The sequence below is a fragment of the Psittacula echo genome (assembly GCF_963264785.1).
Source record: "Psittacula echo genome assembly, chromosome: 1".
Taxonomy (NCBI): Eukaryota; Metazoa; Chordata; class Aves; order Psittaciformes; family Psittacidae; genus Psittacula; species Psittacula echo.
Window position 1 is genome coordinate 10,042,406 of NC_137735.1, and position 15,324 is coordinate 10,057,729.

Here is a 15,324-nt window from a genome sequence, read left to right on the forward strand (position 1 = left end):
TGACATATTGCAGATTGTGACATTATTGCAGGTCAAACTACATGGGCCAGTAGTCTCATAAAGTCTCTTGGATTACTGAATAGTACCAATTATCCGCTGAATTGTTTGTGGACATGCGGAAATGCTGCTTAAGTGTGAGTGCAGGATGGGGCAAAAAATGATCTCAGTGTCTTTGGCCAACCTGTTATTAAAAATATTAGTGCAGGAGATAACCTATGCCTAGGTAGTCTGTGGTCACATTCATGACGTTCAAGTTTGTCTTGCAGACAAGGTAAAAGCCTGTTCCTTCTTTCTTTCTCCTGGAGGTTGAGATGAATTAATTGTCATCCATTAAATTCTATGTAACCTTTTAGGTATTCAGTGTTATTCCACTGAGGTTGTGATTTTATTTTTCTTTGTGGTAATAACAGCTTTACAAAAACACCAGTTCTGTAACCCTGCCTGCTTTTTCTTGCTCCTTGCCAGTTTTACATCACTTTATTTTTGCCAGTTCAGCTGTTTGTGGGACTGCTGTTTGAACAGGATCAGTGACACGATACTTGCAGAACCACGGATCAGTAAATCTGAACTGGGAGAATATGCCGATAAGGTACTTGCCGAAGAAAAACCTGATACCCCTGAGTTCTCTTCCAGGCACCCCAACTCATAGTTAATGCTGCCAGTACGATTCTGAAAGAGGAGGAGAAGGAAGAGGATTGTGCCCTGGCATTTCTGTGGTGAGTCAGCAGCCCCTGGGGGACCGGTACCCGTTTTGATCTAAAGCTCCAAGATAGGTTTGCAAAGACTGATTTGGTTGGTGGCTTGTTTAATCTTTGATAAGAGCTTATGCTCTTTTTCATGTGCTTATATTTATTTCCAACTGTGGAGTGGCACAGACAGTTGTCATACAGTGTATGCAGCATTCCAGCTATGCTGTCATCTTTCTTCATGTATCATTTGCTAAATAAAAAATTCATGATGGCCCATATGTTCCAGAGAAAACTCTCTGCAAGCTTTAGCATAAAATAATTCGGGAAAATACTTTCTTTACCTTAAAAGCTCACATTTTGTTACACATTTAAAATTAAATAGAGGATTTGCTCAAAGTTGAATTGCTTTCAGTACTGTAGATAGGTTTACTTTCGGAGGAATGTCTCAAATGGTTCATCTTTTATTAATGTGCTAATAAAGTTAACTGGCAAGAGCACTGTTACTAATGCTGACTATTTGCCAAGAACATGAGCAGTATGGTGGTTCTTTCATGACTTATGTTGGCCTGAATACCCAGAGACCATGACCTTCCCTCCTTTTGTCCATCCTGAAAGCAATAACCAAATTCATATTAAGTCATTACTGTGCATTTGTTTTCTTACAAGTCACAGACTCATGAGGAAGGGACCTCTGGAGATCATCCAGTCCAAGCCCCCTGGCAGCGCAGGGCCGACCTAGAGCAGGTTACAGAGGTGGCCCAGAGGCATTCAGAAGGGTTTTGAATGTCTCTGGACCAGGAGCCTCCACAGCCTTTCTGGGCAGCCTGTTCCAGTGCTCTGCCACTCTCAAAGTAAAGAAGTTCTTCCTCATGTTGAGACAAAATTTCTTGTGTTTTAGTTTATGGCCAGTGCTCCTCATCCTGTCGCTGGGTACCACGGAAAAGAATCTGGCACCTCCCCATTTCCATTACTGGAACCAATTTCGTATGTTCTCGATACAAGTTGAAGTGCCCGTTCCCACCAGCTATCATTTAAGACGTGTACTGGCAACTACGCATAATAAAATTGGTGGCTGTAGTTGGAAAGTTCACAATACTATTGGTTTTGGTTTTAGTTAAGTCTTTTGTAATGGGACCAAGGGTGTAAATACTGTACACTGTATCCGGTGAGTACTGTGTTCAGTACTTGCTGTACGACTGCACAACGTATCTGCCCGGGATCGCAATGCGAGCGGCGGTCCCACCGCCAAGGTGTCCGGCTCCCGCTGCTCCACATGCCAGCCCCAGCAACGCCTCTGCCGGGACCGCGGGCAAGCGCGGGGCGGCAGATCCTCTACTCCCGCCTCCCGCTGACACCCGCTCCCCCGGGTAGTAACTCAAGGGGCGGAGCGCGGCTGCCCGGGGCTCTTTCCCGGCCGACACCGCGCTCCGGGGAGGGGCGGGGCAGTGGTCTCCTCCCTTGCTGCCGGCCGGCGGGCTCTAGGACCAAACGCCTTTCATCCTCATGCGCTAGCTCCTCCCTGATGCACGGCGCTGTAGCGGTCGGGAAGGGGCGTATCCTTCTTTCTGATTGGTCAGCAGCCCTGTCACTCTGTCGGATGCCCCGCCCCTTACCGTGCTCGCGTGCCCCTGTGTGTTCGTACGTCAGCGTGCGCGTGACGTGCAGCCAGGGGTGCGGTGCGCGCATGCGCGCATCCAGTCCAGGGAGGGGACCACTCCCCGGGGTGGGCGGGGCATCTCTGGAAGGGGCGGGGGCGGGACGGCGTCGTGGGGGCTGATGGGACGGACTAAAGATGGCGGGGGTGCTGCTGAGGAGTACTTGTGGGCCCTTACGGTGTCTCCCTCATTCATTGCGGCAGTGACCGGCGGCGCGGCCTGAGCCGGTTCCGGCGCCTCGGCTGGCTCCGGCGGGATAGGGCGAGGCCGGGACGAGCAGGAGAGGAGGAAGAGCCGGGCCCTGCGAGGAGGAAGGAGGGCGCCGCCGGGCGACTGTGAGAGGGCGGGGAGGAGCGGCGGGTCGGTGCTGCCGGCGCGGGCGGAGCGGACATGGCCACCATGGAGAAGCTGATGAAGGCCTTCGAGTCGTTGCGCTCCTTCCAGCAGCAGCAGGGTCCGGCTGCCATCCCTGAGGAGCAGCTCCAGAGACCGTGAGTGACCCTCTCCTGGGAACTGGGAGGGCTCCTGAAACCCTGCGGCGGTGTCCTGTCCTGCTCTGCTCTGCCCTGCCCTGCCCCGCCCCGGCGAGGCAGCCCCGCCAGGCCGCTGGAGCCCTGACAGCCGGAGCGGCGGCCGGCCGGGCCTGGGGTTCGCCCGGGAGTGCTTCCCTGTCCTTGACAGGAGGCTGTTCCTGTGGACGAGTCTGGGAGAGCTGCCTGCTCTCTACTTAAGTTTGGTCTAAGAGTAACTTTGTGGGCAAGTGCATACAGAAACGCAGCAGTATGGGTAGTAAACAGGAGGTACAGTAATGCTGGATGGGTTCTACAGGCTAGTTCTGGGAAGGAAAGCTTTCATTCCAGCTAATACTTTGCTTAAAAAAAGGCACCTCCACTTCCCTCTTCCAAGCCTAACTTAAAGCATTAAGCCTTATAAAGGTAAAGTCTGAGCTCTGATGCATCTGGGGGGATTGACATGGATGTCTGTTTATGACAAACTTCATCATAAAGTCTAATAAGTTGTTGTGTAGAGATTTAAAGAGGAATTAGTTTGTTGGTTTCTTAAGCAGTAGGAACAAAGAGATCACATTCATGAGGGATTCAGGTTTCCCCTCGGTAGGAATTGCTGGAGGACAAGGAGCTGTTCAGGACCACAGTGCTGCCTTGGCATTTAGATCTCCTAAAAATAACTTCTGTTGAGCAGGTGAACAGATACTAAGATTTTTACAGGATAAATACATGAGTCATACTGTTGCTTTTCCTCTGGCTATTGGGGAGACAGAAGAAGCAGAAGGGTTGAGGACCAGGTAACTTCTAAATTGGCAGTTTCTTAGTGTTTTGGCAGAGGATGCTGAGCAGTGGAGCTGGGCTCATGGCCACCTGCTCCCACAGTAAATTCTGATACAGATGCCAACTAAATTATCATGATTGATACTGTTTGGAGAGTGTTGTCTCAAACTATCTCAGTACATGTTTTTGGGGCATAATAGATGGGGAAAAAAAAATCATCTTTATGAGCTAATTGTTTTTAGATGCTTTATTGGTCTGCAGGGACTAAGTGCTCTGTTACATGCAGTTTTTTTACGCTAGTGCTTTGTGTGATATGACAGGGCTTTGAGCCATCTGGCCTAGTGTGAGGTGTCCTTGCCTGTGGCAGGAGGTTGGAACTAGATGATCTTAAAGTCCTTTCCAATCAAACCATTCTATGATTCTGTCTATTTCCAATATTTCCTATATGTAGTTGAAAAGAAAACCTGTCTAAAAAGTTGCTGCTAAGATACATCATGGTCTTTCAAAAGAAAGTCCTGACAATTACTTGTCATGCTTGCTGAGGGATGTCAGGCTTGGTTTGGGGGTCTGAATTTAGGCCTGCTCTACTGAAAACATTAAAAATTTAGGGTTGTAGTTGTCCTTGTTGACTTTGCTTCATGTTTAAAAATAGGCTGTGTATTTTCAGAAAGCTGATGGTGCATGCCCCCAGGAGTTGTACAAGCCTCATAAAAGCCTATGAGAGGATATTGTGGCAGTCTTTGCTGAACTTTCCCCAACTTTTTAGTGAAATATCAGGTGGCATCTTGAGTATAATTCACAATACTGTCTGCTTCTGATTGAAATGGACTGGAAAGGAAAATTGTCTCTGTGTTTTCCTTGTGTTTGGAAGAGGTGTTCATCTTTATGGTTCTGTACAAATAGCACTTAAATATCTTGTAGTTCTGAGTAGTCACTTCCTGTCATTCTGCTTACTGTTATAAGCTTGTCTGTCCGCAATGAAAGAATAAAATAGTTGGCGAATAATGTAAAGTGCTACTGGTTTGATCATGGTTTATTGCATAGCAGTTTGACATTGTCCACTGGATCCAAGTAGTCCTTAATAGTCTAAGTAGTCCTAAGTAGTCACCTAAATTAGACAAGTAAGAAGCTGTTGTTCCTCAAATTCTAGAGTGATCTCATCCTTACAGGTTGTGGTTGACGTTTTTGTTAGACTTTTTTTCTACTATAAAAGTTAAACTAGCTTTAGCTACCCACCGCTACTTCTTTTCCTCCCAAAATGAGCTACCTTAATTTACAACAAAATAATTGATGATAATGATTAAAAGTAATAATAATAATAAAAATTACCTGTTGGATTAGGCAAAAATGGCCTTTTAGTATTTTTGGTAGAAGGTGAGTGTTCTATATCTGGTTAGTGAATAAGTCCTACCAAGGAAGATTGGGGTAGAAAAAACACTTCATTGTAACACAACGTCTGATCTCCTGCTAAAGCTGATATCCTGTCTTTACTCTTTTAAAGTAAAATATTAATTGAATTCAAGCTTTTACCAGGAAGGTAAGAGCTTTTTCTGTTCTGAGAGAATTTAATCACCAATTATCAGAGTCAGACCTTAGTTTCTGGCCCTCTTATCTCTTGCTGGTTTTTTTTCTTCGATGAAAACTTAGGTTGAGCTCCCTGTCGTCATATTGCTTTTATACCCTTCTACAGAGGCACCTTATTTTCTTCTGTCTCTATTTTTAGTCTTTTCAGGCTCTTAAGATTTGGTTGGAGTTGGGCATTTTGGATTACAAAGCTCCCACTATCTTAAAATTGGATTAGTATGATGTAAAAATTCAGAGTTTACTCAGTGAAACTAAAAAGCAGATGGACCATCACACATCATCCTATATGTTATGTTTTATTCATTTTGCCTCTTAGCAGTGGGCTGAGAGAATGACTTGCTGAAGTTTCTTCTGGATAAATTATTTAGCTTTGACTGGATTAATCCAAAGGTGGATTTGTCACCTTTTCTCATGTCAACTTGTTCTAATAGTCTGTTACTGTAATAATTTTTAATTGGGCCCTATTTTGACTTCTTGCATTTGATTCTAACTATTACATTTACAGCAAAAGGTGCTGCAAGAGCCAAAGTGCTCTCCAGCAAGATGCATTTTTCTATACTAATCGGTTTTTCTGATTTTTTTTTTTTTTTTTTTTTTTTTGTGTTGTCCTGAAGCTGTGGTTGTAGATTGGTTTCGTCAGTGCTATATGTAGAGGTATGATGAATTTTTTGCTTAACTGAGGACCACATGATCTGCATGGATATTACATATTGTCCTGCCTGTCAGTGGTGGTCCATAGGTGGTTTTGGAGTTCATTTCTAGGGTGTGTGGTATACCTGTTAACTTGACTGTCCAGCACTGTCTGTGTCACTACACATTGCCTGAAGTTATTGTCATCTTTGGACTGAGTTTATTTGTTGATCTGCTCATGTTTCTTTTTGTTGTTACTATTATAATATTAATATATATATTATATAATAGTAATTATAATATTACTAATATTTTCAGTTTTCCATTACTTCTCTCTAGGTTAATGTCAAGCCATTTGGCTTGTCCCTTTTCCTTTCCTTTTTTGCTTTTTGGCTTTGGAGCTTCTGTATTCTTTTTGCATATGCTTAATTCCAAGGCCTAATAAAAATTAGCATCAGTGGGTTGCATCACTTTGTAACCACCTCATCAGGACTTAGGAGTGTGAAACTATCTGTTCTTGCTGGTTTTCTTGTTTATTAATATTCTTGGCTAGAGATTGTAGAAGTATGCAGAAGATTAAACTCCTCTGTGTGTGAGATGAAGCTTTCCTGTAGCTAACTGCTGCTTCCAGTATCTCCTGCCTTCTGTTATTCATCAAACTGAAATGACCTTACACTTGGGGCTTGCTACTTCAGCTCTCTTCTAAGAAATGTGTGATGCTGTTGTTGTCCCATGGGTATGCTCATCAGCAGTTTGCCCGAAGGCTTCATAACACTTCTGAGTAGAGCTTTTCTTTTTTAAATAAAAAATCATGTGTTCTATCTCTAGATACTGTTCTGTGATCCTTCTGCCTCTGCAGGCACAGAAAATGTGCACACAATGTACGTTAACTGTTTGTCTTCCACATTTTCTTTCATTTCTTCAAAGGCTGTTCTTTTTGGAAGTTGAATAACAAAATGGCAGATGAAGGATTGGTTTCATGTTTGTTGTTCTTTCCCTTTGGATATTAACTCATAGTCCTCACTTCTGGTTTCTGTTATTTCAGTTTGAATGGTAGCTTGTTACCTATATGCAATCCTTACAATTTTTCACATTAAGTTTTCTCTACTCAGGCCTTTTTGTTTTCAGTGAGGTGGTAGATTCAGCATTAGATGAGCTCTCTGTTTACAGAAATCTGCCAGAGAGATTGATCTGTACTAGTCTGAGTGCTATTGAGCACTGCTGCAGTCTTGCTCAGGGCTATGCTGTGGGTAGATAATAAAGAATGTTAGGTTGAAAGCAGCTACATTCAGCAGTATTTTTAATGTGTTCTATATCTGAAGTCGTGAGCTTATGGGCAAGTTCCGATGTGTGTCTTCTGTTACTGGAGTGAATGTGTACTGAAAATTATGCTCAAAAGAAATGTGGGCAATGCTAAATAAAATTATCATATAAGTTAAAATTACTCAGTTTTTCAGGTGCCTTTTCACATCAGCAGTGCTCAAGTTGCACTTAGGAAGTTGGACATTTTAGGAAATATTTGCTGTTTTGTTAGAGGTGATCTGAAAGTGCTGTTAACGACTCTCTGGTGTTTCTTTCAGGATAGGGAGAAGGACATTTGTATTTGATCCAGTTCAGATTGGCTACCTGTATTCTGTCAGTTGCTTATGAACACAAGGCAAAGAAGAGGTCCTCTTTGGGGAGCACTGATGCTTACTTAAACACAATACTGCCAGATTATGATGGAAAAAATACTTTTGTTCAGAACTGTTCCTTAAGCTTCTAAAAAGAGAAGGAATTTTTGGAGTGAGATGAGAGGATCCTTGGGAGAAAAAGTGAAGTTTAGGAGGAAATACTTTTCAGCCCCGCACTTCCAACTTGATGGAAGAAAAGGGGCAGGGGTACTTGCAGAGAATAACTTTTTTCAAAGAAGATACTACTATTTGAGCTAAAGCTCTTAAATATTCAAATATTAAAGCTTAAGTCTTCAAGACACTTGCCTAGTAACATACTTTGAGTAGCTTTATTTAATGTGCTTATTGGCTACTTGCTTTTGGTCCTTAATGTTGTTAATGTAACTCAAGGCTGTTCACATAATTTTTCCAACTTCTAGTTCAGAAATACTGGTTTTCCCTTTGAAGGTTTTACCATTTTTTGCTAAGGTAGAAAATTAAATGCTAAAAATACAGATGATCAGTTTTCATTTGGAAAACAAAAGGGAAGATTGTCAGTGAATGTGAGTGAAAGAGCAGGTACCTCCTTGTTGTGAAACAGACCCAGGAGAGGTGCCTTTGGGTGTGCAGTGTGGGACCTGTATTACTACTGGTTAATTATTTAAAGGCAACATCTGCTTTCCTAGAAGTGGTTCAGTATCAGTAAAGTTGAGAGTAGGAGACACTGCATACAATGAAATATAATTACAATGTCATACTTGTGAATCTCTCTTTTTTCAGTTCCTTTGTTGGGGTTGAAGCAGAAAAGAAGCTTCTGTTCTAGACATGGCTGTAAAGGGTTGTAGGAGCTTATATTATATTGAAGTGAATGGTAAATTTTGCTAAGTAGGAGCTTTTCATATTGTGCTCTGCATTGCTTGTAGATACATACATTCTTCTGTGAATTTTATTCTCTTCATTTTATGCTCATTTGCTACGAGTTGTCTGAGCTTGACCTTTGCTGGACTATGCCAAGTGTTACTATAGGAATATTATTCTTGATGGACATACACTGTGCCAAGAGCTTTGCTACTTTTATAATTACAAAACCACTTGGAGGAATGTGGCATATGATAGAATTGCAGTTCAGATACAAAATGGTTGATTTAGTAGAACTCTTTAAGTTTGAAGAACTCGCCAGACAAAAAAAAAAAGTCTGAGGTGTTATGTGTGAGGAAGGCCGTCTTAAAATTGGTATTTTTAACTTCAAGACTTGTTCTCATGGCATATTTTCCCCAACCTTTTTCTTTCTGTTTGTTTATTTTAGCTTTGTTCTAAGTGCTCCACTTTTTCCTTCCTTTTCCGTTACTTCATTCTTCAGTTTTGTTTCCCAAATATTTTTTCACTTAAATTTATGGAATTGATACAATATTCCCTGTTCATTCTTTTCCCAAATTGTATCCTTCCCTTTGTTTGTGTGCCTGCATGCTCTCAGCAGCAGTTAGTATATGAAGTGCTGGGACTAGCTTAGTTGACATAGGGCTGTTTATATAATGACCAGAAGAGTGCATGTAATTCTTGTATAACCATTAGACACTACTCTAGCAAGAATGTTTAACTGGTCTCTGCTCACTGCTCAACTCTGATCTCAGGCTTATTGTGTTGTTTTAGAAAGAAAGAACTTTCAACTACCAAGAAAGATCGAGTAAATCATTGCCTAACAATATGTGAAAACATAGTTGCTCAGTCTTTAAGGTAAGGCAATGTCTTAATTGCATCAATACAAATAGCTGCTTTGGAGTGTTAGTTATTTGGGGGCTTCCTGGTAATTGCTGATTTAAATGTTTAACTTCTATTTAAAACTGGAATAGCACAATTTCTTTTTACCAACCCAAAGTAATTTTGTTTAAGCATTGGTATTCTTCTACCTCAGCCAAACTGAGGCATAGAGGTCAGATACCATGCCAGATTATGTACGAAAGAGCAGGTAAATGGTCTCCCAATTCCTGATGAAGTGCTTCAATCCAATGAAAGTTTTCTCTTGTGTAATTACATATCATGTATGTATAGTTGGATTATGATCCCCCCTCAAAACTAGCATTGGTATTCTCTTTTTCATAAGGCACACTGTAATTTTTCTGATGTTTTGTTTATTTAGAAATTCTCCAGAATTTCAGAAGCTGCTGGGGATTGCTATGGAACTCTTTCTGCTCTGCAGTGAGGATGCGGAATCTGATGTCCGGATGGTTGCTGATGAATGCCTTAATAAAGTTATTAAAGTAAGAACTTATATATACTGTACTGCCAGGTTTTACCTCTTCTTGATGCAGTGTCCTGTATGAATTCAGCCTGATGTTCTTATAGTTGCTGCTGTGACTGTTAACAATATCTCGTAATGTAAGAGGTTAAGTAAGCGCTCTTAGGAGAGCTTTTTGTATCCAGATTAAGCTATTTTAACTTGTCTCCTGCCATTCATCACTCTTTGCTTCAGTTGTTCATTAACTTTATTCTCTTCTAGTTAACCAAAACAAGAGCATGGGCTTGTCTAAAATCATTATTGGTTTATGGGAGGAATACTCTAGTAATGTTCTGTAAACATAAAGATACTTAACAGGAAAGGTACAAGTATTATTAAAAAACTAGCTAAAGGATGTAGTGGCTTTTCATTCCAAACTAGTATGCTGTAATGCAGGTAGCGTGATTTGCTTAGCCTTGGAGAGAGAGAAGCTTTTAGGCAACAATTAGGATAAATACAGTGTTCTGGAGATTGTTCATTACCCTACTGTGATCCAGAATGAAGGGCTTGTTGGAGAACAGTAGGTGGGCATTCATATGAGGTCAGGCAAGGTCTAAATCGTGATTCAGAGTCTCTTAAAATGAACCTTCTGAGTCACTGTTGTGAGCTGCTACTTCCAGGACGGGTTTACCTTCACCTACCTTTTTTTTTTTTTTTTTCCCCTTCTTTTCCTGTTTTCTGCAATACTTGACCTGCAGGATGAATCTAGTTGATGCAAAGTTCAGGTGCTTTAGAAAAATGCAAATAATATTCCTTAGCGTGAAGGGGTGTGCAGAAGCAAGCAAACAAAATGTCGGGGTTTGTTTTTTTTTTTTCCTGTAGGGATTTTTCAGTTAAGTTCTATTTGTAGCTTTCTGAATGAATTAAGTCTGGGGAGTTGAGCTTGTAGCTGAAAGTTGTATGGAGAAAGCTTACTGGTAATGAAGTATATTCCACAAAGATGGGGAATAAGGAAGTGCAAGTGTTTCTTGCGGGTTTTCTTGTTTTGCCATGTAGCACTTTGATTTATTCATTCTGATTTAAATGTTTTCCCATTTTCTCATTAGAAGTTCAGCACTCTATGAATTGCATACACCATTATGTAACTTAATTTACTTTAACAGGTGCTCTGAAACTGTTCTAAAGAATGTAGGCTTCTTTCTTTCTTTTCACCAAACTCTTCTGTAGGCCTGATATAAAACTGACCTCTTTAACTCGCTGATCTATTTCATATTGTTTTCTGGCATGTTTAAAGATCACTTGAACAACCTTAATTTTTTTTTTTTTTTTCAAATCTTTGAGTGGTACTCTGCTTTGTTTTTAAGATTAAAGTGATTTTTAAATGATGGAATCTTCCATAAGTTGTTAAGGTTGCCAGTTGGTCCCAGCTGTGAAGTTTGTAGTAGTTACAATATTCCAACCACAGACATGTATCTGACTGTTACCAAAGCTGGTCATAGTTTGTATTCTGTTTCTATGTTTTATGCTCTGTGGAAGCAACCTCATCTTTAGGCAGATGTTCTCTCGTGTATAAATGCAGAGACAAAAAGACACACAGTTTTATTTTTGGTTGTGCAAGTACCAGCAGTGCTGCTTATGACGAGTGGAACAGAGGCGTCAGGCTCCTAAACTTGCATGTTAGTCAACGTTCAGCTTTTTTAGTACCTCAGGCATTTTAGAGACTAATTCTGTTGCCAAAAAGTTGCTTGATGTTTTCTCTTTAAATATAAGAATATACATGTAAGCATTACTTGTATGACTGTGTGTCTGTCTGGAGTTTATGCTCATTAAGATAATAAAAATGCAAACACTTGTATAGGCAAGGCTGTAAACTGAAATAGAAAGTTTAGATAAACACTCTGTAGTTTTAAGTATCATCTTTAAGTATCATTTACCCATCAGAACCTGACAGGCAGCATAAATGGCTCAAAGTTTAAATAGTTTTGGTGATACCTTTATTCAAAAGAAAAAATGCCAAGTTGGGAATTAACCAGGTTTCTGCAGTTAAGGTGTTACCCAAACTGTCTTGTTTCAGAAGCTAAGGTATTGTGTTGTAGTATTCTATGAGATAATGATATTTGTGGGACTGGTCACACAGATTGAAGTACAGTTGATCTCAGTAATTGGGTTTTATTATTTGTAGTAATTTAGAGTTGTCATTCCAGTTGGAAAACATTACAAGCATAGTGTTTTTAGATTCTAGCCTGCTAAAAATATAAGTATACACTAGTAAAAAAGAGTTGCTCCAGTTGGGTGTGTTATAAGGACAACTTACCCTTGAAGTCAAATAATAGCTCGAGCCTTTTTTGTGTTGCTCGGTATACTTGCGTACAAGTGCAGTGAAGTAATAAAGTCACTAAGTTTTGTGAAGTGAGATTTACCTACTGTCATCTCAGCACTTGCACTTAATAGTAGGGGTGCTTGTGACAACATAAAACTATAAAACAGGTAAGATTTTTCTGGGGATGGTAATACCATTTTATTATAATGACTGGTATAACTGAGGGGAATACAGTTTTAGGCTAGGAGAACTATGGTCTGGAGGAGCCACAGGCGCTTTACTGACCATGCTGAAACAGTTGTGGCCTCTACATCAGTATGTGCCATGCAAGATTCTGTAGTAAGCCTGTGTAGATGTGATCTTAATGGTTGGTGCTTAAGAAGGCAGATGGAAAAATTAAAAAAATATTGGGCAAGGAATAAAGAATGAAATACTGAACACTCTAGGACTGTATTAATCCCCAGTGTAGGTACTTGCATGTTGTATGAAGCTCTCATTTTTTCTTAAGAAGGGTCGATGGAGATGTTCATAAATAGTAGTATGTGTTAGGAAGAATATAGAAGATAAAGAGTAATCATAACATTCAAAATACTCCATAGGAAGGGATTACATGTAGCAGAACTATTTTCATATTTTTTTTCTTCTCTGCTGCTTTAAAGATGGAGAATTATTGAGTTGAAGTGAACAGAAAATTACTGCTTCTCAGCACTTACTTTCATTTCACAAACGCTACGTCTTCGCCAGACTGCAGGTTCAAGCTACAGTGTATGCTCTCTCGCAGTATGCTTGATAAAATCCTGGGATGCAATACTTCTGGTGTCCAGAACACCCTGTGGTAATACATGAAGGCAGAAAATAGGCTGATTCAAGAAAGAAGGGGTTTTCAAGGGCTGTTAAAGGTAACAGTACAAATACAGCCTCGGTTTGAGAAGTAGTAGGAGGCTACTTGATGGTAGGGATGTACAGCAGGGAATACCTCTTGCTGTTTGTGAATACTATTTTTGTGTTTTAATATTCTATTCATGAGTATCTATTCCTGGAGACTGCCAGAAAGTGCATTAGGTTGGCTCTGCTTGTAGTCTGATCCCATATGGCCTTTTTTAGGTAGAATGGGTAAAGCAGTTAACATTAACTGCAAATAACTGTTGGAGTTTGTGGAATTTGTCTGTGTTTCTGTTTCATGTTTGTGTGAAAGTTAAAGATGTCTCTCTTAAATATTTAGCACTTTTCTGCTTATACATCCAATAAATATAGGGACAGTTAAGATGGTTCTGTGCTTTTTTGTTTTTTTTTTCCTGGAAGTTATTTTATTGCAAGTGTAACATTGTTCCTGTAAAGTGCCTTCCCTCTGATAACAGTATGTTCTCAATGCATTTTATTGCAGGCTTTGATGGATTCCAATCTTCCTAGGTTACAATTAGAACTATATAAAGAGATTAAAAAGGTGAGTTTCTTTCCTGTCCTTCTGAAGTACAATATTTAATAGGTGGTTTAGTATATTGGAATGTGTGAATAAATCATGTATGTCTTTTAAGATCAAGGTCAGAGCTTCACTTTGGAAGGATTTGTGACTGTTGAAAGTATTAATTTACCCAGTTCCTCGCTATTGGCCCCATTGTTTAGATTTAACCACTCCTGAAAGCTTATCTGGCAGAAAATGTGTGAGCATTTGGTGTGAGCAGCAGTCTGAGTTAACCTTCATGATTCTGCACTCAAAAGAATAAGGCATATTCATGATGTTTGCTCCACTGACTGAGCTGGAAAGAATAACTTCAAGCTAAAAGGTGGCGAAAAGTAGGTAGAGGACAGTGACATTCTTAATTTGACATACCTTCTTGGAGGAGTCATTTGATCAAGGCCTGAAGTGACCTGATACAAGTTTAAACTACTTTGTGAATGTGTGATGTGTCCTTACAGCTCTTGTAAGAAGCATAGGTAAAAACACTGGAGCATAGCTTTTTGCATCAGAAGTCACAATTTAGTTTTGTCCATGGGAAGAATTTTAGTAACAGCCTTTTTGATATATATGACTAGAAAAGAAAAGTGCTGTGTTCAGGACAGGATCACTGAAATCATGTCTCTTGCATCCTTAAATGTATAGCAAGGTTTGTACAAAGAGAAAATATGTGTGTTGTCAGACAGTAATGCTGTTGCTTTTTGTATGTATTTCTTTGGGAATGAGAGAACTCTAGAAAATCAAATAAATAACAAAATCAATGGGATAGCTTTTCTTCTGTCAGATGTGGACTACTTGTAGGCCCTGTATGATTATCTTTATTGTTTTACCTCAGTGTTATGCAAGATTTCTGAGGTTATAGGAACAGACATCTAGCTAATTAAAAAACAACCAAGGTACACAGAACTTGCTCTAAAGTTTCTGCATGCCATTACCAGGTGCAGGAGAAAATATTTGGTTGTTCAGGTGGCATGTGCTTCATCTGTTGCTCTCAGGTTCATGGCAGAGGCAAGAGAAATAGCAGGCATAACAGAAGCAGCCAGCAGACTGAATCTTGTTTGTGCATCACTTGGATCACTTTAGGAGCCTTGCCAGAATCTGTTGTTTGACTGTTAACCTGAAAAATGCACATTTTGTAATTCAGATGCAAGATTTTGCTTGTCATGCTAAGAAAACTGTGATCGTTTGATATACCAGCTAAAGGAAATAAGAAGGAAATGATAGTTTCTAACCTTCTCAGCTCTTCAGAGGAACTTGATTTGAGAGGCATTTTGGTTAGGTTCCAACTCCATTAGGTGTGCAATTTCTTGTAGACATCTCTTGACTTCCATAGTTTTTCCTGTACTTCCAGCAATACAAAAGAACTGTGCTATATCCTTAGGCATCAGGTCTGGAGGCATTGGGTTTAAGTCAGGTACTCAGCTGAAGGTGTCGGTACAGACAAGCACATATTAAACTTGAGGATACAAGCCATTACAGAAAGATACAGGTCAATATGTGGGATTCTTTTCTTTGGTGTGCTCAGGAACTGAGCGTTGTTTATTTGCATATCTCCACTGCTGTCAATTTGGTGCTGTATTTAGATCTCTGCAAGTGTTCAAGTGATTTTTAGACTCTGATATCATCAGTTTTTCTTTGTTGGTTGATGTTTTTCTCTGTGATATTTTAAGCTGATTTCAGCAGAGTGGAGATTTCAGACATTTCCTTTTCTTTTTTCATGTCCCTATTACTCATTTTGGGTCACTTGGAAAATTCCTAATACCAGCTAGAAAAAAAGAAGCTGGTCATAGAGCTGACTTGCCTTCCTTTAGGGTAATGGAAAAGTATGGCTTCCAGA

At 40.2% G+C, this 15,324-nt stretch overlaps 1 protein-coding gene across 3 annotated transcripts in view; it reads left to right on the forward strand.

The window, feature by feature from the left end:
* Positions 1-2,476: 2,476 nt before the first annotated feature.
* Positions 2,477-15,324, forward strand: part of HTT (huntingtin) — an 83,720-nt gene continuing 70,872 nt past the window's right edge. For all 3 annotated transcript variants that reach the window (XR_013956321.1, XM_080611955.1, XM_080611956.1), the window contains exons 1-4: positions 2,477-2,835; positions 9,147-9,230; positions 9,634-9,754; positions 13,416-13,475. Coding sequence is in view for 2 of the 3 variants with exons in the window: in XM_080611955.1 (XP_080468081.1) it covers positions 2,735-2,835; positions 9,147-9,230; positions 9,634-9,754; positions 13,416-13,475 (366 nt within the window). In the remaining variant the exon portion in view is untranslated. The remainder of the gene's footprint in view (positions 2,836-9,146; positions 9,231-9,633; positions 9,755-13,415; positions 13,476-15,324) is intronic.